Raw genomic sequence first — 24,446 nt, 5'->3', positions numbered from 1 at the left:
CTGGCCAAGGAAATGGGGAAATGACGGGAAATTCCCCTTCTGCTGCTTCGCTCAAGACAAGTGAAGGGCAGGGAGGCGAGGGCGAACGACCGCAGTAAAAGTGACGATGAAGCTGATGACCTCCCTGTGCATCAGCCGACATGTCACTGTAGGACGGTCCTCTCTGTCCATCCACTTCTCTTTCTTCCTACACACCTCCCACGGTTTCTGGTCTTTTAAATGTATTGCCTTGAATTCCTAACTTTAAACCACAGAGAGTATCTCCCACTACTTAGAGAAAGTTCAGCTGGGAGGCAGCCCGTCATTTCCTCAAGGGCCAACACTTGACTAGGTGAGAGCAAGCAAAAAGGCACCGAGCATGGCTTTCGGCTTTCTCTCTTGCTTGTGACCCTCCTAGGACCCGACACCAGCTGAAAGCCTAGTCCTCCGCGCTGGGGTTTCGCAGCCTCCCTGCTGCGCGATGTGTAACGCTTCAGTGTCCTGCGAATCCTCCAGCAGCGGGTGTTCTACGCAGTGCGATGTGTTAGTGGGTCACTATGGAAATCTGCTCGTGTTTTGGTTCGGCTACAAGTAGATGGGGGGGGAGGGGGGGTCAAACCACAATTCTGTAACACTTGCTTTATCCAGAGCAAAGATTTATTCACCAAAAAGATTCCTACATATCCAGAATTTCATTAGCATGGAGTGCACTCTTTTTTTTTTTTTCTTTTTTTTGCTGGTTGCATAAACTAATACAGAAACTGTTGTTAATACTAACAATTTTTAATTAATTTAATAGCAATTCTGGAAGACACTCAGTTGATAGAAAATATAAAAAAAAAATTTTTACTGTACAAAGTTTACATCACATTTGAAAAGAAAACGTGTCCATTTTCACCATATTACAGACTCCATTTACATTCACTACTGACGTGTGGCTTTTGTAGCAGCATTGTACAGCCAGCTTCACATTTACAACTCTAAATTGGTACAGGCTTACCGTGCTTCACGCCCTTACACCAGCACACAAGGAGACGGTACGTGTTACCACAAAACAATGCAACCTAACGACTGTCGCTTGGTTTGCAACATGTTGAGGGACAAGAGAGCTCCACTCTCTTCACAGCTGTACAACCCCACCGGTTTTGGTTGATTGCCGTGTCTTACACCAGCTGATTAAAACAAAAATCATCCCAGAGACAGTGACTAGTCTCTCCTCTTGGGTATACTGGGTCCAGGAGGCTTGGGTTTTGCTTTCAAGAGCAATTTATGGGTGTTAAACACAAAACCAAGGTCAGGTTGAATTAGAATCCCAAATCTCATGATTAAAGGCAGGTTTTGAAACCCAGGACTGGAGCAGTAGGGCAGTATTCCCAGCGGGGCACCAGTCTCCCGTTAGCGTTCAGCACGCTTTAAAGTGCGGCACGAAGGGACCTTGGGTTCTAGGCAAGTGGCCCTGCTGAAACAGGCAAGGAAGCCCTGCCTAAAAGCAAGGGGCAGTGCAGCTCTATGTCTGGAAAGTCTTCGCAGACAGTGTTTGAATTGCACCTGAGGGCAGTCGTAGGAAGGACGAACGGTTGATAAGTTTTCTTGTTGTTTTTTTTTTTAATTTTTTTGTTTTAATCTGGCTGGTCATCCAGTGCTGGCTGTCCTCCTAGCCAGTCGTCTTATTAGAAAAAAAATTGAGAATATATTGCTTTCCCAGCATAGTTCTTGCACATTTGCACAGCAGCATTACTGCTGATGAACAGGCAAGGAGCCCCTGTCTGTTTGCAAGTTGGGCCACTGGTTCCCACACCGAGAAGTTCTGCGCGTCCCAGCTTTCGGGACCTGTTTTATGCACACAGATGGCAGAAATAAATAGTGAGGAGCACACCAAGGCTGCTGCTACCCTCAAACGCAGAGTTAGCTGAAGGGCTGTTCAGCACTGCAGGCTACAGAGCAACAATTTGCATCCAGCAGCAGCTTCGGCTCTTCTCTAAGGCAAGATGCACAGTGAAGCCTACGGAGGGTTTCGGCCGATGGGTTTGTAATGTTACCGGTGCAAAGCAGCACATTTCTCCACGCTTTAGGTTTGTGTTGTGCTGTAGTTATTTAAGCAGTACTTGCTGGGAAAACAACTTCTGCTTAAAACTGCTGACACAAAATTATTGTGAGAGAACAAACAGTAGCAAGTCTTGAAGAGAAGCAAGTGGTGTAGGTTAAATACATGGTATAGTTGGAGGGGATTTATTTGCTTTATAAAGGTGGGGGAGAGGAAGGAGGTCAAGAGAGTACCGCGATGCCACGCTTGGCTACCACCAAACCGATTTTTTCTTTTATATCTGCGACACATTTTAAAAGTCACTCTATCAAAAATATTTGTAAGAGAATATAACTGACTTGCACATAGTAGGAGTGAAGCACTCTGCTCAACAGAACTCAGGAATTTTCTTTGCCATGTAATTTTCTGCAGAAGTCAGCCACCTCTAAGTAGCCAAACTGAGTGCCTGTCCCTTTGCCTGCCTTACAGAGGAATTCAGAGCTCTGCTCTGTGATCCTCATGTCAAGCCCTTGTGATGACAGTGAAAGGAATAGAGTGGGGTGTGTAATGTACTAGTGCTGTTGGAGAAATGAAATTTTGTGGCTTCCAGGGAGCCCTCATGAACCATCTCAACAAAACGAAGTACTATGAGGCCAGAAAGGATTTGAACGTGTATTGTGTAATGAGGGTTCTCCCACTGCCCTGGCTGGCAGAAGGCAGAGGAATATGAATGGGAAGCACAAAGGAGCCTTTGCTAATGCTGCCTTGTTTCAGAGGTCCTCTAGACCAAGATATAACTTTCCTGGTTGCAAGATTTCTGTCACTCTTAGTTTTCCCCCAAACAACTGCTTTAGTCCTAAATTTTTTAAAACAAACAGCTTGCTTACAAACTTAAAAGCGACTGGCTATAGGAGCCAGCAACACTCGGGGGCGGGGGGGAGATGACTTTGAATCTCTTAACAAGCTCAGTGCATCAAGACCTTACTTCATGCATCATTTAGGGATGGCTTTTTCCCTTGCCTTGCCTCTCCCTGCAGCTCTGGAAAATGTCTTTTCTTCTACACATGAAATGGTGATTGGGGCAGTAAGAGTCAAGTCTGGTCGGTCACTGTTGTATTTCTAGAAATGCTGCCAGTTCAGGGGCTAGAACTTGTTGTGCTCAAAACTTCGAAAGAAGAACTTGGCCCCTGTGTGCGGAGCTATAACAAGTCATGTTTGTTTTTGTTGTTGTTTTTTTTTTTTTTTCAAAGGCCAGCAAGTCTTAAGCTTCCTACAGGATTGTAGGAGAACAAGTAGCTGTTATTGTGAGTTCTGTGTAGAAGAGCGCTTGAGTCTGAGACACAGCTTACATGATCAGAAACTCTCCTATCAGAAGTAGATTTGTACTAGGGTAACTTAAGTCAAGGTAACCCAGAGCTTGGACCAACGCTGCTGAAGCAAACCTCAGAGCTCAGTGATTGGTTTGGGCAAATCACAGTGCAACAGATTTTTACCTTAATGAAAGAAAAATGCAATCTCAAACTCCAACCCCTTGTACTAGGTGCATTGGCATTCTGAAACAATCCAGTTCCATTTCTCTTGGGGAAAACGAATGCTTTGAAGGCAGAAGATAGCTCCTATTTACCATAAACACAAGAAGGAACTAGAAATAGTTCTTTTTTCAGTGCTATTTGAGAATGGCTGTAGTTAAACTTGATTCACTGTTTATTATGTTTAAAAAAATATAGTTCACACAAAAGTATCATGTAAACATTCTTCAAATAACTGCTGGTGCTCAGGCAGAATTCAGACTTTACGAACAACACAGGACTGTGAACTGATGGTCGTGCGGCTTTCAGCTGTGGCTGCACCAGTTTCATAGCTTGGTAGATTCAGTGAAGATTTCTGATGCTTTGTGTAAGTAGGCAGACAACATTATCACAAGACAATTACACACCATGCTATATCTTTTGATTACTTGGTTCCAGGATTCCCAAGCCAAATCTTTCAAAACGCAGGACAACTTTGCTACTGTTAATGCTGAAAAGAGTGGGGAGGGAGAGGAGAAGGGAGGGGAAGAGTTATTTATTTTTAATTTTTCTTACAAAGCTACAGTCCTATAAAAGGAACTAAAATGGGTTAGAACCTGATCTCGTACAACTTCAGATCACCCAGAAAAGAAGCTTAAGTAATTAAGCAGTAAACATGTGAACTTATTCATGCTAACCTCATCAGTGGACATGTACAGCACAAATCTGATTTGCCTCAAATTGGAGAAATAGGAGGTTTTCATAAGTACCTAAGGTGGGTAGAAGCTGGGCACTTAGTTCCTTGAAGTAGAAGGGAAGGACAAAATTACTTACAGAATTTTCTTTTTAAGAGAAAGGGTTTTTTTAACAAGGTACATCAATCAATTAAAAAGACTCCAACAGAACAAACTCGAACCCGTTTGCTCCTCTTTATAGACTGTAGCAAGTGCATAAAGATGTCTTTTTCCTTCACTCTTAAAGTGTTAGCATAGCTAGAAATATTTTCACTTCAAAGTGCCTTCCTACACACACACACGCTCTCAGGTGACAGCAAAGCAGACAGCCTGAATAAGTGAGCTCTTGCAGCAGACTTTCTGAGAGAATGAGTAGGTGGGTGTATTTGTCCTCCCTGAAGACAGTAGAAGCCTCCCTGGTTCTTGGTGCATATTCTCCTCTGTCCCTATCTTCTCCTCTTTGAAGCAAGGTATTTTTTCAAAATCATGAATCAGTAAAGAATGAAAAAAGACCTTTTCTAAAAAAAGGCACATATTTGCTGTGTTACCTACAAATCTGCAAAGCCCCTAAGGTTAAGTCAGACATTTTGCTGAACAGGGGATGTAAACAGAAGCAAATCATAAAATTCAAAGCACTAGATTTGCAAGGGGAGGAGGAACTGAAGGGTGCTCTTGCTTTCCTCCTCTTTTACGTTGCATTGCAGCTGATCCCAGCTGACCCACATGGGCCAGTTCTGGACACCACTTGTGGCCTGGTCCCTGGTAGGCTAAGGGACTGCGATCTGCTCCCAGCAGAGCAAGGACCATCCTTCTTTCCACTCAAGAACTGCACCAGCTTCATCCAGCCCCTGACAAAATTGACCCTGGCTTCAACGCTCTGGTCCCAAGGGAGAACCGGCACAATCTGGCCCTTAACTCTTGTTGGTTTGCAGTGCAAGTGGAGCGTTCAGTCAGTCATCGGCTGTGCCTGTGAAAACGTATTTGTTACCTTCAGTCACAAAGCCACAGTCCAGCACTAAGGATGACAGGCATAACCTCAGACTGCAGCTAGGAGACTGCACCCCTCTGCCTCGCGGGACTTGCAGAACGTGCACAAGTCACACCACTTTCAGGAAAACCCCCAGCCTGCTAGGCAGGACACACAGCACTCACTGTTTCTTGCACCTGGTTAGTTAGAGAGCAGATCACTAGACCCTTTCCAGGAGGAAGTTACAGCCTGCTGAAATGCTTCAGAAGTGAAAGATGGCCACGTTGTTAGACAGTAACTTCTTGCAGACAGAAGTTGTTATTCAAGCTAACAGCCCACACCAAGCGGAAAAAGGCAGAAAAGGAGAATTCGGATAAAGTGTTGATTATGTCCATGGGTTAATTTCGTGGTTTGTTTTTGCTTTTTTAAATGGAAGGTGATTGTCCAAGTTGCCGGTTAGGATACAACACATGGAAGCATGCAAGGTGGAGCCCATTATTGCACCAGTAGCTACAACCTACAAAGAAATATGGGAGGGAAGGGAAAAAGACACCATGAGAGTTAGTTTTCAGTTATTTAAAGCAAGCCCTTGAGAACTACATATTATAAAGCTTACACCAGAATAAAGCACGAGGTTAGTGCAGTTTCTCAAAGGATTTGTCAGAGGGGATGTGAACATGTCTTTAGAGGGCTTTGAATGTGAGTAGGTCTCTGGCTGGCATGGCTACAGAGAGCCTCCCAAGTGTGACTTGAGTATAACGCAGTTTGCAGGGGATGAACAACTGAGCTGCCTGCGCTTTCCTTTCAATGAGCACTAATTCAGCTGTCAATGCTGATAATTAATACTGACACTTAAAGTACTTCTCCCCTATTAAATGCTTTGAAAAAGTAGTAATGTATGCAAATCAACATGAACCACTTGTGGGGGTGGAGGGGGGGGTTGTGTTGGTCCGTCTACCCAGGCAAAAATAATTGGGGTAGCTACTACATAAGACATGGTTCTGCAGTTCCACAAGCTGTTCAAGAATAACTCCCTATGGAAACACTAATCCAAAATAATCACTTGGCAAATTGCTCTGGAATTGAGCATTCTCACGAACTGACTGCCCAAATGGGAAGCATTACTTCAAGTTCATTTCCAATGTGATGTTAGAGGACAATGCGAAAATGTGATTGTCTGCATGGGAATGTGTAGCCAGCCTGGGCTCTCAGTCTGCTCTATGTGTCTGGTTAGGTAGGTGAAGAGATGTCAAATCAGTCATCAGAGTTAATGATCCTACACAAGTGGATCTTACTGTATAGAGAAATGAGGGCGTGAAAGTGTTGACACACAGAACCATAGTGTTGGAGTACAGTGTGTTTCTGTAGAAAAGAAAAAATATTACCAAAGGACACTGCTGTATCATGCAAATCTCCTGGCAAAAGAATTGCTGTCTTCATAACATAACACAACTTAAATACACAACTTAAATCTTCCTTTGAGGCAAGGGAGGATTACTTTAAAAAAAAAATAGGAGGAAATGTCACAAATGAAGCTGGATGACTTGAAGGAACGGATAATTGAAAAGCACGTACTCAAGGTAGCTGGGTATAGATCTGGCCAACACAAGCTGTGCCTGGAAAGTGGGTTTGGTATGCTTTAGGCCAGAAGAGGAAAAAAAAAATGTTTCTCTTAAATTATGACTGAAGGACAGGTAAGAAGTATAGTAATTACATGCAGGTCCATTTTTTAGCTCAGATTCTGTTGGTTTCTCTTTAAATTTTTATTTTAAAAAATCTAGACAATTGAAATCACAAGGACTGAAGTGTAGCCGTGACAGCTCTGCTGGAGTAGTAAGCGTTCGGGGTGCAGAAAGACACCTTGCATCCCAGCTGTGCCACAGCACACAAAGGCAGTCACTGATGATGCAAAGAACAACTGCCAAATGTAAGGCTATCTCAACCCTTTGTTGTACTTCAAAACGAGTGCTGTGATACACGTATATACCTGTCTAGTGCGAGATAAAAATACCAGACAGTTCTACTTATCAGTGAGTGGCTAGTAAGCATTCAATGATTGATGATAATATGTCCTTTTGTATAAAGTTGAGGCCACAGTCTTGGAGAAGCATTCCACATTTTAAAGTTGTTAGAGATCATAATGTATCAGGGATCCAGTACAAATGTTAGGGAAATTGCACAAGAGACAAATGGCAAAATTTTCAACCAAAACCCCAAACAAACCACACCCACCAAAGCACAAAATGCCATGACAGTCACCACATAAGCAAAACAGAAGCGTTTGGTTACTTATGATAAGGTATTGCAGGAAGATCGTGAATGCTTATGGGAAAGAAAAGGGTAGATTAAACATCAAAAAAAGGAGAAAAGAGAAAATAAATATAAGCGGTTCAGTAGATGAAAAGAAACACCAAGCAAAGTACGTGGTAAATGGGCACTGGTCACAAATGTGTCTGATCTCCTGCAGACTTTACAAACACTGAGGTCACCAAAACGTAACCTTGTGCCTAACAGAAACTCTAAGCGTGTTCCTGAAAGGAGACCAGCTGTCTTTCACTGGGGCTTGCAGGCCCAGCCTGTTCACTGAAATCCATTGGAATTACTCAGGCTAACAGCAGTCAGCAGTGGAAATTAGACAACTGACATAAAACTGGTCTGGGGTGGGGGTTTCAGTCTCTTGGCTCCAGAAACTTTATCTGCTTTGCTTCCACTTGCTTTTGGTAGAAGTGGAACTGGGAACCATCCTTCTCTGAGAGTGACAGGTTATTCGTGAGAAGGAAGGCTGAAAGTTTTAGGCCTTGTGGCTTTATGCTCATCCAGTCTGAACTGGAATGAGTTTTATATTCTGCTCTGGCCTGTCATAACAGGTGTCATGGGATGTACAATCAGGTGTTTGAGGGACCTCTTCCAGTTTTGACAGTGTACTGATGCTTGATTGTATGAGACCTACCTTTCCCAATTGCAACACAGAAACTGACTTTGAATGCATCACGATCTGGCAAGGACTTAAAAGATTCAGTCCAAACATTGCCACTTATTCCTAGCTGTCAGTTTACTGCATCTTCAGGATTTAGAAATCACTTGACACGTGCTTACTACCTACTTTGGTTCTTCCCCAGAAATCAACTATTCTGAGTCAGGACTAACGCTGCATTTCTTTATCTGCTTGTGCAAATTGGGCACTTTTCTGTAAAGAGGAGGAGGGGGTTGGATTTTTTCCCACACATGCTCCTTGAGGAAGGCTACAAACTTAGGATTCTTCCAAAATTTGACAGTTCAGTTTCAAAGGGAAGTGGTGGCACATTCTTTGGTCCTTCCCTTCCTCAGTCACTACTAGCCATTATTCTAACCACTTTGGGGTCAGTGTGGGCCCTTTCCAATACTGTTGATAGATACTCTCTGAAACCAAACATAAAGCTAGATAAGTAATCTGCTGAAGGAGGGATGTGAATATGTTAGAGTAGGAAATTAACTGTCTGAAGCATGTAAGCTTAATTGCATAATTTCCTAGTAACTAGAAGAGCAGAACAGCACACTGTTACTCTCCCATCAGAGGTTTGACAGCCCCCAGGAAGGCAAAAAAAAGCACAGAAATGATCAGTTAGCAAATTCTGAGTGGCATAAATATTCTTAACAGCAGCAAATACTCACTCAGCAGACTTCCAGAAATGCCCTGGGTGGGAGAGCCGACGATTCAATTTTGGCAGTTTTTCAAGCATATCCATGAGGACAGTGAAGCTAGGTCTCTCACTGAGATCAAATGACCAGCACGCTGAGAGAATTTCCTGCAAATGATATTTGTGGCTCATTATCTCCACTTAGTTCACAGGTCAACTGTGCAGACCAAGCAACTGATTGAGCGCTGTGATTTGTGCGAGCCCAACCAGAGATACTGATTATGAGAATGTCCAAGACCTCTATTAAACAAACAGTATCCTGTGTATCAGTGGATGTCCACTTCTGTATGACAGTTACAGGCAGAGGCTCAGTATCTAACCTGGTGTCCCATTCTAATCTGTTCTCAATCCTGCCCTTTATCTGAGTTATGAGTAAAATAAATTTCATCTTTAAGCAGCTTCCTCTTTTCCTGATAAATAGCTATATAGAAGGATTCCTGCAACTGAGGTACTTACGTTGACTTCTTTCCCCAAACTAACAGTTGCAAGGACTTGTTTCACTCCTTCGCCACTTCCGATCTGCCAGATGAGCGCCTCTGCAGGCTGGTTCTTGAAAGGCCATTCTCTTGCTTGGAGCTCATACCACACAGTCCTGCAACATCAACAGACAGATCAAGCCATTGCCTGCTCTTAAGAAAAAGATACAAAAGCCTGACACTGTTCCAATTTCTTCAGATAAGCTCTGGAAGGTGTATAAGCCTATGTAGCAAATCCCTCCCACCACACACCCCTCCCGCCCATGACTTTTGTAGTAGGTGAGAAAAATGCATCCTAGCTAGAATCCTGAGTCTGTGAGAAGAGGACCACTGACTCACAAGGCTCAGGTCTGTAACAAATCTCATTTAGTAAGATCCCATTGTACTCTCAGGTGTTCCTTTCTTACCCAAAGGCATAGATATCTGCAGCTTTGGAGAAAGGCAGCTTGTCTTCGTCTTTCCCAGGGGCCATCTCACGAACAATTTCAGGGGCCAGGTAGCATAACCAGTCATGAGGCAGCTTCAATTCATTCTCCCTCCTGAGTTCAAAAGAAAGTGGTACTGAAACACTACTGCTTCAGCCAAGAAGCAGCGTATGGACCATATCTGTGCTTCACCTAATGCCTTGACTTTATTTACTCAAATGTTTTCACTGACATTTCCTTTCTAATTTTCTTGCCATAATAAAAAATATGCAAGTGTTAGCCTGACTCTCCAGCTTATTCTTGGAGCTTAAAGTTTTCTTTGTTCTGTGTTCTGAGCCTTACTCCATACTTAACTTCCTAGCTCTGTGCTACTGGCACTGTAGAAAGAACTCTGTTAAAAAAACAAACGAAGAAAAAGTGCATATTCCAAAATGTGTGTACGTACTAAAGCAATCAACGCTCCTTACTTGTACTGTGTAATGCATCAAAATGTTTCCCTATTTGATCACTATTTATTATTCTAGAATTGGACCAAACATTGAAACCTCCACTTACCTTCCTTCCTGAACCACACCCGAAATTCCAAATAATCCGAAGTCAGTGATCACAACTTTCCCGTTGTCATAGAAAACATTCTTGGATTTCAGATCCTTATGTACAATCCCCTTTGCGTGAAGATACCCCATGCCCTGGGAAATATATGCAGAGATGTAAACTTTTTTTTATTATTTACAAGCCTCTAACCCTGGACATGCTTTGCTTTCTAATACATATTTACTCTTATTACTCCAGCATAAATAATGAATTGTACATGGGGACACACCAGCTGTCTGACTTATGCAGGAAGGGTGCAAGGGAAGTCTGCAAGAGAGCAGATCTTAGTTTAGTGGCCAACCTCTGAATTGCTTTTCATCCTCTGCATAGTAAGGCTGCTGGATGGGTACTCTTAGTTAAAGTATTAAGTGGCTGTGGACTTCACAATTCTGAAGAAGTCTGTATGCATAAGAAAATGAATAACTGACACAAGTTTGCTCACTAAATTCACAGGATATTTCTGCCAGAAAAGAAAACAGCAGCTTTAGAAATGCTTCTTCAGTTGAGAAATACTGAAAGCGAGCACAGAAAACACCATGCAAATCTGGGAGAAAATGCCATCTACTTCAGAATGCATTAACTTAGCTGCAGTTACCAATAAAGAGACCGGGAAGGAAACCTGTCCTGCATATCTTTCTTCATTATTCCCTTTATCTAAATAAATTCTCCCTCCCTAGTGCCTCACTGGCAAGCAAAAGCTCTATTTCTCTCCTTACAGGCCCTTAGCTTACTGCCCACTAAATCAGCACTTTTTTCAGTCAACCTTGAGTATCTCCTGCTGCAACACCCTGTGAGGCTATTGAGACTTACAGAACCTCTCCAGCTGTGCAGACTCTAAGCTTTTGCTGAGGCACTGCCCAGAAAGTGGATGTCACCGTTAGCATAACATACCCTTACCTTAATGATCTCCTGTGCTATCTGCCTGGTTTTGTTAATATCCAGGGATATCTTGGGGTCCCTTACGAATGAGTGAAGCGTCCTTCCTTTGCAGAAGCTGCAAGAAAGAGGAACAACAATCATTAAAAAGGTCTTTAAAATATTGGAGGGAAATAAGAATGTAATACTGAATGTTCAATTGGTTTTCTTATCATGTTGACAGAATCCCAGCCCTCTTCCACTGCTGAGAAATGCCATTTCAGAGAACTTTAAGGACCCAATTGATTTACATCTGTGTGGGTGTACATGTGTACAGGAAACCTATTGTTAAAGCATGCTCAAGCATATGCAACAAATGCTGATGTATTTCTTCAGAGACCCAGTTGCTGTTATACTGCTCTGACATCTGAAGTCCAGATTTTAAAACCTGAGCATTAGTTTCTGCTGCTGGTGCTACTGGTCACTTAAGCAGGAAACTTCTTTTGGAACTGGCAATTAGAAATGACTGAGTGCCTCTTTGCCAGACTATGAGAGTGGCATGCCCTTGGCCATACTTAAATTCAGCCTGCATATGAACATCCCCAAACCCTGTTATTTAGGGGCTAAACGATCCTCATCTCAACTAAACACTGAAAATGAAAGAGAGAGGAAAAATAATAACATTTTTGCCTAATCAGCAAGTATCCCTAAGAGGGACAGAAAGGAAGAGAGAACTGTTCCATTATCAGCCTCACACATTGGTTTATTGTTGCTTTGCTGAATTGGAACCATCTGGAAGTAGATGGCAGAGGAACAGCCTGTTCCAGATATTTTTTTCTCCTGCTTTTTGAATTTTATTATTTAAGAGTTCAAAAATAAAAAGAAAATTTCCAAAAAATATTATATGTTCCCTAAAAGGAGACAACCCTAGTATCCAAAACTCTGAACACCACAGACTGCATTCATGTCTGCTACCTCCTGACTGCAGTAAAAGGTTTATTTTTATATATAAAAAGTAAATATTATCTATCTATATAATACATATATATTAAAAATAACACTAAGATGCTATATCCTTACCTGGTAATGATTGCTAAATGAGGAGGGTTCATGCATGCTCCCATGAAAAGTACCACGTTCTCATGCCGGGTCTGTCTATAGTTCATCACCTCCTTTTTAAAGAGCTTGAGATGATCCTGATTGTTCCCATCTATCTCCAACAGCCTGATGGCCACTTCCCCGTGCCATTTTCCCTTGTAAACCTTCCCCCATCGTCCTTGGCCAATAGGATCCCCCAGTTCAATCTGTTCAAAGGGAATGTCCCATTCCTGCAGGTAGACGCTGGTCTGGCTAGGTTTGCGATAAATCATCCCTTGCAAGTGTGGCCGTCTGTTTGGCAAATCTTCCACCTCATCCTCATCATCTTCAGGTTCTGATTTATTAGTCTCCGGTTCTTCCACCTGTTCACAAAAAGAAGGGAAACATATGCTGAGAGTCCCATCTGAGGGGCAGAAGCAGCCTACAAGCCAGCAGTAAAGGCTTCTTTCAGAGAACTTCAGGGGGCTGGATGTACGCATTTGACTATAGCTCTAGAAATACACCTCACAGGACAAAGTAATCTCAGAAGGCTACAAAAAGGCATACATCTTCTATAGGTCAGTGCACGCAGGTGAAGACAAGGCTTTATCCCATATAGAGTTAAATTTGTAGAACCAGCACTAACTTCCAGGTGCTCAGCGTCTCAGGATTTGGCCTTCAGTGTGGGGCAAAATGCACCAGAGCATTCTAAAAGGAAGGGTCAAGGACTTCCTTGTTCTTCAAATAAATGTGGGCACAGGTTTTTTTGAAATTACTAAAATTCTCCTGTTAGAGACAAGCGCTCCAAAAATCAACAAGCTTGATCCAAAATCCAGTAACCTCTGCTGAAATCATCGACTCTATCTCTACTGGTTTATTCATCCCTACAGAAACCCATTCCAGTGTTCATACTACAAGCTGAACACATGCTTAGGCACTACCGAAATCACAGACTCTTGTGAATAGGTATGGAAAGGCTTTCCTATGCAAAACATAAGCCCATGCTTACAGCCTTTGCTTTGCAGGATCTACCATGACCTAATCTGACCACCGGAAATACCTACACATGCATTATTTGCAGATTTGAGGTCTGCAGAGCATTTAGACCTTGTAACTCCAGCAGCAGGCGTGCAGCTCTTGTATTGTAAAAATGGCTGTGCCAAGCTAAGTGAGCCAGAAGTTTGAAAAATATCATCTTAGCCCAATTAGAAAAAGTTAAGTATTGTTACAAGTACTGAATTGTTTCAGCCTTGCTACAGAAACCATGAATTTTCAGTTGAGATCTTTGCATTACAAACAGTTCAGTGGAACTGAGGTAAGGCACAGCTAGTTTACACTCATAATTGCAGAGCCACAACTTTTTCATTGCACTTTCAATATGGCATTTCTGATTGTACAAAAGGGCAAACCAGAAAACCTACCTCTGCTTCACATTCAACTCCATCTGTGTCTGGCTGTTGATCAGCACTAACAAGAGAAGACAGGTTTACAGTGAAAATAATGTTTGCATATCCACCTGACTTAGAAAAGTAGACTGCTACGTATTCCATTAGCGGAGTGGAAAGAAGCAAATAGAGAACAGATCTTGATAGCATTATAGGAGGTCAGATAAAAATACAATTACAGCTCCACTTAACAGATAAGGACTTTCTAAGCTTACTTTAGCAAATGAGGGACAAAGACTTTGAAGTGATTTTCAATGATCGAGTGGTAGGAATTGATTTGGCAGTGGCATGGCTACGTTATTATAATGTGTTCCAGTAATGGATACTCCCATTCCTACTACTGAAACACCTGCAGTGAGGGGAGAAGCAATTGTGAGTGCTGGCAATGCAGGCTAAAATCTTTTGCATGCTCTACAATTCAGATCCTTAAGAAGATGTTTGCTTGCAGCTAAGTGCGCCATGCTCTTTTAATTGTAAAACTCCGTAACTTGTATTTCATTGGACCTTTCTCATCTCAGGAATGCACACATAACCATAACTAGATATTAAAGGCATGGACTTCTTACTGTCCCATTTACATATCATATTCAGCTTTGTAAAACTGGGAATACCAGTATCACCCTTGCTGACTAAAATTATCCTGTGAGTTCTCAGATTATAAATTCAGTTTTGGTCATAACATAGTACTTTCAGACTGATCTGAAGGTTACCAGGTAAACACGATGCAAATAAAAGAATTTAAAACTATACTTACTTAGCGTCTGCAGCTGTTTCTGGAGGCTGTGCTATTTGCGCAGGACTGGGAATTTCTGGGAAAGTAGAACATTTATGATACTTATTTTACATTTCAATCTCTTACAGATATGGAAGTTTTAACATTGCAATAGTGATTATTTGCTTCTTATTCAGGAATTATAAAGTAAACTCAACCACAGACAATATTATTTTATACTTCTATTAATTTTAAACTATGCTCATCTTTCCTAGTAGTTACACGCCTGTATATTGACCAAGCCCAGTCTTCTTCTCATTTACCTACTTATCTGTAATGTCTTTCAAGGTCAGTCCTTGTCTGTGAACTGCTTACACACCTTCAAGTTGCCTTCGACAATCAGAAATACTTAAATCCTCACAGAACCAGGATGTTTGAATTCAACTATACTGTAGGTCACATATTCCAAATGCACCTAGTCTGTCCTGTGTCATGAGTGCACAGGAAATTCAGCTTGGGTTCCAAATCCTTCCAAAATTCAAAATAAATGCTCTGTACCTGGCATCCTACATCATAAATTCTCACTTTGGAAACAAACAAGCTGTTTCTAAGGGTTCACGAACAGTTGACCGAGAAAAGTTTGTATATGCAAATCCATGTTTGAATAGTGTTGCATCATGGTTAAATCCCCTAAGCAAGAGCCTAAGTTCATAAAGGTGAGCTCAGCATTCCTGAACTGACAGTGTCCATTCATACTAGCTAGGTACGTAATGCTAAAAGTGAGCCTTTTTAAAGAAAGAACATGGCTGTGTGCAGAAAGCTACTGTTTAACAACTGAATATTCAAAGTTTCACCTTAGTACATAAATCACATCACTACCTCATATTAGGAGAAAGAGGCCTGAATTATATACTGAGATAAGAGAAAGTTTGAATTGTTTTAGATACTTCTTTTTTAAGCAGAATTATTGTTCTTGGGCAGCATGCAGAAGTTTACAAACAAGTTACTTTTTGGCAACAGAAGCTGGTTAGTAGAATTAAAACAATCAACTCACCTGGGAAGATAAATTGTTGTCTATGCTGAATGTAGTAGGCAGCTTTTTTTTTAAATTGGTTTTTAAAAAAAGAACAGCAAAAAAAATTACCAGGAGAAAAAAAAAACCACAAACAAGTTAGAGGATCATCAGTAAGTGCCCCATATGCATTCAATGAATTAGTCCCAACTCACTGTTGGAAAACAGATTAGTAGATTATCAGCCTGTTTGAGGGGGTGAATTTCAGCACATGCATTTTTGGAAGACTATGACAGATGATACTTATCAAATGAAAGCCATGTTACCAATAAGCAAACAGTCTGGTGGGAAAACAACACATTCAGACTTCAAGTGGCAGAAACAAATTTAGAGAACCCAGGAATGCTAAAAGGCAGGCCCACGTAAAGGCTGGCGCTTCGATGCTCTCATTTCTTCAGCTTTTCAGAGATGCACCCAGAGAAGCTGAAGCTCATGAGCCATCTGCAAGCATTTTTTTTTTTTATTTCAGTGAATTTGAGCAGTATGTCCTAATACAAAGTAGCTACAGTAGAATCCCTGTACTAAACTGGCTCTGCTTCTGCTCCTTTTGAGTAGGCTAAAATAGCAACTTTCACTCACAGATCAAAAGCTTGATGCAAAATACAGCAATGTTGAAGGCTACATGTAGCAGCTATTGAGCAGCACGTGACTTCATTTCCAGATCAAAGGAATTAAATTTATTCTCACTACGTAAATCTTTGCCCTTGTCAGAGATTCTTGCCTGTATTAACTTTGGTGAAGACTGCATATATGGGTTCTTAATCTGCAAAGTATGTAGGGTAAATTCTTCTCCGCCATATGTGTATGTCTATGGTTTAAAAATGAGTGTTGATTGTTGGTTATCTTTTGGAAGGGACTGGTAAAGTAATTCATTCCAGTTCTCATTTTTACATTTTGCTCTAGCGATCAACTCACTAATGGTTTAAAGCCACTGGGTGACCAAACACAGCAGGCTGCAGCATGCATTTTACAATACAATGCAAAAAGAGAGGAGAAAGAATGTAATTTTTTCTTTTTTATTCCTTTTCAAAAAAGGAGAAAATAGGAAGATGAAATCATTTAAGAAAGGTGCCAACATTCCTCAATAATCTGTTTCCTGCAAAGGTATCTTATTGATACTACTTAAAAACTTGTAAGAACAGACCATCTTCTTTTATCAGGTAACAAGGTACACCTTCACACCTTGCTTAAGACACAACCATGTATTCAGAAACCTGCAACTACCTATAAAGTCTTGGTCAGCTTCTGCTTGCATAGAGGCCTTTCTGATCTTGGCAGAGGTCTCCTGAAAAAGATAAGTTTACCTGGGAAGTTAAATCGTCCATCCCTCTGGCCCATAGGAGATGGGTTTGGGGGAGGTGTTGCACTGGGAGGGTTGGAAGACTGGAAAGGTGCTGGAGAAGATGGTGTGGATGAGGTTGTAGAAGAAGGATTACTGCTAGAGTCCAGATGATTTATTGCTGGTGGATGCTCCTGCAAAGCAAGGAAAGTCACTCGTGAGAAAACAATAAAAAGAAAGAAACAATTCCTCTCAATGTTTACTGAACAACGGAGAAAAGAAAGCTGTCCCTAGCCTTGATCATAGCGTGGTTTTTCTAGGTGAGTAGGCAGCTGGAGCCGTGTACAACCTATGTTTTGCAGGGAAAAAATGTCACGTATCAAAGTCTCCTTGCGAAGTGAAAGCTCAGGGTGCCATTCTTGCTACAACCAGCAAGATACTGCTGCCACCTTCTCCTTACTGTAGCTCCTCAGTGACTTACAGACACAAGACTCGCTTCAGTCACCATGTACCTTTTTAGTTAGTGCCTTGGGAAGAGTTCCAAACTGTGGTTCTGTTGGTCTGTCTACTGGATTATTGATATCAGAAGGGACAGACTCTGTTCTTCTTATTTTTGTTACTGAAAAACAGGTTGGAAAAGGGAGAAAAAAGCTTTAATCAGACCTTTTATTCTCATGATACCATCAATTACATTGAAATGCTAAGAATTTGCAGATAATTACTTACTGGGAAGGAAGGATATTCTACAAGCAGGTGCCTCTTTAGTACATTTGTTGTGACATTTTAATCTGAAAGAGAAACATTACATGTTAAATAGCAACTTGTTCTTTCCCAAAAGGAGGAAGCCTACCCTTAATTTGTAATTTTTATGCTATTCTCAGAGGGAGCTCTGGAATGCTTCGGGCCCCAAAGCAGCATGCATTCATATGAAGAATCCTATTATATGTGCCATTAGGCTAATGAAAGCCATATACATATCTTAGCATCTGATTCATTTTTAATATAGTTACCTTCACTGACTCTCATCCAGCCACAGTGAAGCACTGAAATCTCAGCACTCTGGATTAACAACCCAGACAGAGAAGCAAAAACTAGCATCCTCGCTGTTAATTTAGGTATCCAGCTTCCACTACAAGATTTGCTCATGATCAGGTAGGAAGCCTGTGGCAGGGAAATAAATTTGGTTCATCCATGCATCAGGCTGCCAACCTAAAGTATAAGTTGTGCCAAACCATCCCTTTGCCAGTTCAGGAGCTGACTGAAAAAATTATGCCACTGCTAAGAGTGCATCATATCAAGATAGACGTGTTACTGGCAAACTTTAATGAATCAAATCCAAAGTTCCTCTGAAAAAGATCATCACTGTGTGCTCACCTGCAGTACTTACACTTCACCCCGAACATCATGCTTTTCTGACAGACTTGGCAAATCTGAGATAACCAAGACTTTGTAGAGAACCTGAGTAGAAACAAGAGGGGAAAAAATGACGTTAACTGGTGCCTAAAGGAAAATTAACATTTGTAGGTAGTTACAGACAGGCTATACTTCTTTAGCTCTTTCTGAAAAGGGCAAGTGGTGTTGTGGAAGAGACTTCTCACTTTTCTGATCAAAAGCAACTGAAAGAAGGTTGGCACCAACTGTGCAGGCCTCTTGCTACTTCCTCTCCACTCTTGGACAGGGACAAGAGGTGCTCAGAGGTGTCTCTGACAAGGAGACAGAGTGTGCATGAACATGCATCTCTAGAAGGTCTTCAGAGCTGCAGGTCAGCAATTACAGATCTGAAGCCTCATGCAAAGACATCCAAGTGATAGAATATCACTTCTTTTCATAAAAAACCTCAAACTGGAATTGAGCTTCACCTCATGAAACAAGCAAGAGGGAGCAGCCTGCACACACTCCAAGTGCAGATCCAGCCCGTGAGCACGTGCTGCCTATCAGTTGCTGGTGTCCCTCCTCAGATCAGCAGGACATGTCACATGCTGCTGGTTATATTCACCTGAACATCTTTGTAGAACTGGGACCCAATTTATGGCAGATGAGTGGTGGTGGGAGTGTTATCCCTTTTACCAGAAAATTAAATTGATAGGTTTGTTTGGCATGAGAACTGGCTGACTCAGTTTTGGTTTGGATTTGGGAAGGAGGGATGCAGGAAGCTACAGAGGAGGAAAAGGGAAATGTATGCTTTTCCACATAGAGAGGAAGGAGCAGCTTCCCTTTCATTTGTAGCAGTGGAAGTGTTTTAGAAAAGGCATTGTTACACATTTGGCATGCTTGGTCCTATCACCCCACACACAACATTGCTACTGCTAGTATGCTAGTCATTACAGAATCACGAGTCAACTGGCTTTGCAAAAAGGATTTCAAGTGTATATATTAAAAAGAAATGAAGCTGAAATACATAGTTAAGGCTGAACTTGGCAAATGAGGCACCCAACCCAACTTCAAACCTATCTTAGAGTCACAACTGCTACAAACGCACTAAATAGCATGCCTTCCTCATCTGACCCCTCAGTTTGTTTCCTTTGTGGCTCACAGCACATGTGGCTTACCTGTGTGTTACAGCTAAGCCAAAGTCTCTTCGTACCGTTTGAGGGGATCCTTGGGAGAGTTCTGATGGAGAATAAAAGGATGCTTTAGGGAAGCATTACTCACAAGCGTGCTTACCAGTCTAGACAGAAACAAAGTGATCACTGTCATAGATAAGGACTAGAAGCCATGACACTGTTAGTAGCACAGCTAAGATTGGTTTGCCTTCTGCTGTAAAGCTACTACCAGATACTACTCCTCTATTTGTTTTCATATGGAGGCAATGTAAGGTAAGATTTGGTGGTGGAATCATAATTTTTCTCTCTTTTTGTTAATTCATTATGTTTTACGTTTAGGGATTACAGAATTCCATCTGATTAGGGCTAGGCCATTCTTAAAACAAAGTGTAAAGTCAGACTTTACTCCCAATTGGTTTACCAGGAATACCATCACCCAGTTTTCATGCAGAGTCAGTAGACTTTACACTGAAAATTATGATCTCTGTTTTATAGACAGCGCCAGTGTGACCCAGACGAATAAAAAGATTTATGTGAGATCACTTAGCTAGCTGGTAAGTGCAGAAATGGAGACCCAGACTTCAAAATGCCAGTCCAGCACTCCAGTGGTTATGCCACATAACTTCCTAAAAACTCTCAAATACTAAGATTCTGGCATATTTCCTGAATTAAATCTACAGCCATATTGGAAACCTGGAGAAAAGTCAAATCTGCAACTATCAACACAGCTTCAGGCTGGATACTGTCAATGCTTACAAAAAGCCAGTCTCTTTATTTGACCCTAGATGGCACCAGATTCTTTTTTATCATTATTCCAGTGAACTTTTAAAGGCATCTGTGGTCTTTGGCATCTTAGAATAGGCTGGAATGACTAGTTGCTTTTCCAAGGAATACTGATGATCTAATATGGCCATTCAAATGCAGAGTGATCTGAATTAATCATAAAACAAAAGTTAAGATGGTTGTTAACACCAGGTAAGAAGGCTAAATCCTTACTGAAGAATCCTAATGAATATAAAAAATTTTGGAATTGAATGGGACTTAAAAGTGCCTACAGTATAGATTTTAAAACAGACAATACGACTATATGCATAGAAGCACCAAAATTCTTCATTTCTGTTTGAATTTATTCTAATGCCTTTTTTATTTATTGCATAAATTCTATCACTCTCTACAGAGAAATGCTCAGATTTCTGCTTGCATTTTCATTATACAATTTTCTTTCTATGCGGCTTCATTTCTGAAAGTAATTCCTGGGATTTTTGTTTTAAAGGGCATTAGATATATGTGTGGTGCTATAATGTCCTTATTTGGACTTTTATACTTTACAAAAAGGTGAGATTCTTTCCAAGATGCCCGTATCTTTCTACATTAGCTTCCAGGGTTACAGGTTGTGTCTGAGACAGACACACATAGTCACATCAGGATAGCTAAAACATTAAATGGCATCGATACTTCACTGCATAAAAAACCACAAGTCCTAGTCCTGTATGCCATTAAACGTGAATACTCAACATCAGAGGAAGCATTCCACATTTAAGCACATGCTGAAGTGTTTCTCAAAAGGTTGCACACAACTATCTAATTTCATTACAGAGATACTTGGCAATGAATATCCAAAGATACTAAATGGTTAGATATGAAGTTATTTCTAGTACCAAGAGGCATCAATAACAGCTGTCTGAAGTCACAGACAAGCAATTACACCCAAACCCCTTGCTTTAACCCTTTAAACATCAGTCCTTTTCCTTGCTTTTGTCATCTGAAGAAATACCAGGTACAAAAAAGACCACGTAAACATCCGGCAGTTCTCCAGTAGGCCAAGCTCCTGTTAAAGTTAACAGAAACTCTGGGATAGAAGGCCCTATTGATGACCTCCAGAGGTTGCACAGGGATGATCAACAGATAGTTGACAAGGACAGGTTCTTCTCTCTCAGCAAAGAAACGAAGACAGCCCTGTAAAAATCTCTTACCGAACCTAGAGAGAGAGAGAAGAAGAAAAAAAAAGTGGGTTTGTTTTTTTTTCGACATTCATATTCATGTGACAGGATACACACTTTGCTAGAGCAGAAACTCCTTCCTGCAGCATTTGATGTCAGGTTTACAAACATCTCTGGTTTTGCACAGGCTCCTGAGGTAGCTGCATAGCCAATATTTTCCTGCCTACAAATGGTAGGTAGTCTTTGCTGGGTAGCTCCAGCTTGTGAATGAAGCGTACAAGAATGCACCTGAATTTTGGCTTGTAGATGAGAAGTGTTAATGGGGCTGTGCAATTCAGTCAGCTGGCAGGCTCCATGGAAGTGCCTGAATCACAGAAGTGCTACCTTTTGCAAGTCCTATCAGACTTAACCAATAGGACCTGGATCACAGAAGAACCAGGTTCTTACCACTGAATTTCAGAACAAAGCTGTGCATTGGCCACAGATGGTTACTTGCTGCATTTAGATGTTCAGCAATTTGCAGGTATTAGGATACTACTTCATATGCACTTGCAGTGTGGAAGAATACTGTACTGCTTACAAGGCTACACTTTTATAATGAACTCTTTCATATCAGCAGGCGATACAATACTGCAGCACCAAAAAGCACAGCCCTTTGCTATTAATGCTTACACTCAGAATCTCAACTCAATTCTGAGCTGGGCTAGTTTCCCTTATAGAAAAATGTAATTTTGGCAAAAAGGTCCTGAGCAGAACAGGCTCTTTGAGCTCTTCCAGGTGGTCAAAGAGTTAGGGTAAATTTTAATGACCCAGTGCCTGCTACAGATTTGTATGCTGACCAAGTCTCTGAGATGTTTAGGGATAGCCAGTCTTTGGAAGACACATTTCTTTCCCAGTTCCAACTATTAGTTAAATGTTAGATTAATACCTTCCATCCCACCTACACACAAAAAAAGCATATCTCAAAGCCTGGATCAGTCCAAAAAAAGGTGTAGCCTAAGACCATTTGTCTTGTTATGGAGCTATAGTTGTCTATACTGTAATATATGTGTTTTAAAGCTCACACTAGCAGCTAAAATACACTTTAAGATAAAAAACATAAAAGAATACCAGCCACCTGAACTGTGAAGAACATTTAAGGACAGAAGAGAATTCTAGTATGTGGAATGGCTACTAGATGCTTGAGAAAAACTGGTTGGGGTCCTCTAATAGCAGCAGCCATCCCAACCTCCCCAGCAGGTGCAATTTCAAATAAATTCAAATAAATTTCAAGTAAAGTACACTAATAACAAGCAGATTTTGTGGTTATCTTAGCATATCCCACTGATAGAGATTCTCAGACTACAATGAAACTATGATGAGGCAACTGGACACCAGCTCTTTCACAGAGTCAGAACTGGAGCACTGAATGCCCTTTGGTATAAAAACAGCCCACCAGTGCCCGTAGGGAAGGAGGAATTGTCATGCTTACTTTATTGGAGGAACTTCATCTATCCTGTTTCCCAACTGTGATTCATGGGACTTGCTCCTTGTGAGGGTTGGAAAGTTAGGTAGCAGCTGAAACACCTTCCGGCAAGGGGGAGGAGGAGTCCGTGGTGGCTTCAACTTATGCCGTCTCTTGGCTTGAGGAGTGGTTGGTGGAGTGATGGTGATGCTGTGAGGAGTCCTTGGTGTTAACCTTCCACTGTGTGCGGGGAATGCAAAAGGGTCCAGGAGGTTTTCTGCATAGATAGAAGGTCCATGACTTGAGGCAAGAGAATCTGAAGATGGGATTGTAGATACTGACACGGAGCGTGCCTGCTGGCTGTTGCCCTTGGGAAGGTGCAGTGCAGAGGGAGTCCATGTGGGCGCAGAGGAGCAGGGGGATTCGATCATGTTTGTAGAGCTGTTCTCTCGGCGTGCCTCAGAAAGATTCATCAGCACATCATCTTTTAACTCCCCACCTGCTCACCAACCGTAGCAATGTTAGTGATTGATTAAAAAGAAAAGCCAACGTATATACACGTACTACATCATGCTGCTTTAGGCTATACGGTGAGGTTTTTTCCCCTGCTTTGCACCTAGCCAAGGTGCAAGCCTAGTTTCTCCTCCCCTGACACCCATCAGCTAAAGTAACCTTTAAAACAAGAATGGAAGTAACTACCCTTACTTTCCTATCTATCCGTAGCTATGTATCTCAAAAGGTAAAATCAGGTCCTATGTTCTAAGATGGGCTGAGTTTTAACAGTTTGAGGCCCTATTGAAAAATGTGAGATAGACATGCCTACATAAAACAGGCATCCACATCCTACTGCAAACCTATGTGGATTTAGTGCCAATCTGTTTAGATTAATCTGAACATCCAACCTGGCATCCTGTCTGCTTTTAGACCAGCCTTTGGTAAAAAGAGGCAACTATTTTCTATTAGCCAACAGAACTGCTAAATACCACTTAAACTGAGAAAGGCCATTAGATTGGCAATAAGGAGTATGTAGGAGCTGCTGATACTCATTTGGCCACTTTCTCTCTGGCACGTAACCAGTGCCTAGAACTCACTTGACACCTGGAGTACTGGGGCACTGCTGTTCCATTACAGGCAGCAGCAGCAGCACTCAGCACAGAGCTGCTGTGTTTAGTCAGACTGTATTAGCTAAAGCTGCACCAGACAGCTGGACAGAAAGGAACCACCACATCCTGCTCGATTGCTGGTGCAGCCCAGCACTGCCTTCTACAATGCCTAGCATCGTAGTTCAGATTGGTCCAGTACAGCTGTAGACCAATTCTGGGTACAAATGGGAAAAAAAAGTACAAAGGCCTGCAGGCAGCAAAGTGGGAATGCACAAATTATTGGGATAATTTCAGAGGCTTAATTCATCAGGTTAACTCTCTGGCTTAAATTTAAGTATGTCCTTAATGACTTAAATCAAGGTAAAAAGTCAAAGCTCCAGGGCCTGATGTCCTGTTGACCAGTCAGTGGTTGAAAAGAGATCATATACCTGGATTTTTAAAAATGCCATTTCTTTATAATAAGTGAATGCCATGATTTCTGAACAATGGCTTGTTTTGCCACAGTATGAAGGGGAAATATGTGACAATCCAGGACAAGAAAGATTAGAAAAAAGGAAATATGAAACTGAGCTGTTTGCTGACTTTTCCATTAA

The 24,446-nt window shown here is 41.6% G+C and overlaps 1 protein-coding gene across 1 annotated transcript in view; it reads right to left on the bottom strand.

Annotated features, from left to right (window-relative positions):
* Nucleotides 1-618: 618 nt before the first annotated feature.
* KSR1 (kinase suppressor of ras 1) overlaps nucleotides 619-24,446 on the bottom strand; it is a 74,790-nt gene continuing 50,962 nt past the window's right edge. The window contains exons 4-20 of the mRNA XM_075033049.1: nucleotides 22,778-23,249; nucleotides 21,340-21,344; nucleotides 19,373-19,433; nucleotides 18,198-18,281; nucleotides 17,550-17,611; nucleotides 17,336-17,442; nucleotides 16,849-17,017; nucleotides 15,527-15,568; nucleotides 14,515-14,569; nucleotides 13,737-13,782; nucleotides 12,319-12,698; nucleotides 11,281-11,377; nucleotides 10,345-10,478; nucleotides 9,772-9,903; nucleotides 9,345-9,480; nucleotides 8,863-8,996; nucleotides 619-4,021 (exon numbers count right to left, since the gene is read on the bottom strand). Of these exons, the coding sequence (XP_074889150.1) occupies nucleotides 3,943-4,021; nucleotides 8,863-8,996; nucleotides 9,345-9,480; nucleotides 9,772-9,903; nucleotides 10,345-10,478; nucleotides 11,281-11,377; nucleotides 12,319-12,698; nucleotides 13,737-13,782; nucleotides 14,515-14,569; nucleotides 15,527-15,568; nucleotides 16,849-17,017; nucleotides 17,336-17,442; nucleotides 17,550-17,611; nucleotides 18,198-18,281; nucleotides 19,373-19,433; nucleotides 21,340-21,344; nucleotides 22,778-23,249 (2,195 nt within the window). The 3' untranslated portion in view covers nucleotides 619-3,942. The remainder of the gene's footprint in view (nucleotides 4,022-8,862; nucleotides 8,997-9,344; nucleotides 9,481-9,771; nucleotides 9,904-10,344; nucleotides 10,479-11,280; nucleotides 11,378-12,318; nucleotides 12,699-13,736; nucleotides 13,783-14,514; nucleotides 14,570-15,526; nucleotides 15,569-16,848; nucleotides 17,018-17,335; nucleotides 17,443-17,549; nucleotides 17,612-18,197; nucleotides 18,282-19,372; nucleotides 19,434-21,339; nucleotides 21,345-22,777; nucleotides 23,250-24,446) is intronic.

Source organism: Buteo buteo, chromosome 7 (genome assembly GCF_964188355.1).
Source record: "Buteo buteo chromosome 7, bButBut1.hap1.1, whole genome shotgun sequence".
Taxonomy (NCBI): Eukaryota; Metazoa; Chordata; class Aves; order Accipitriformes; family Accipitridae; genus Buteo; species Buteo buteo.
The sequence above is the reverse complement of the archived record's forward strand: the minus strand, read 5'-3'. Positions and strand labels throughout refer to the sequence as shown.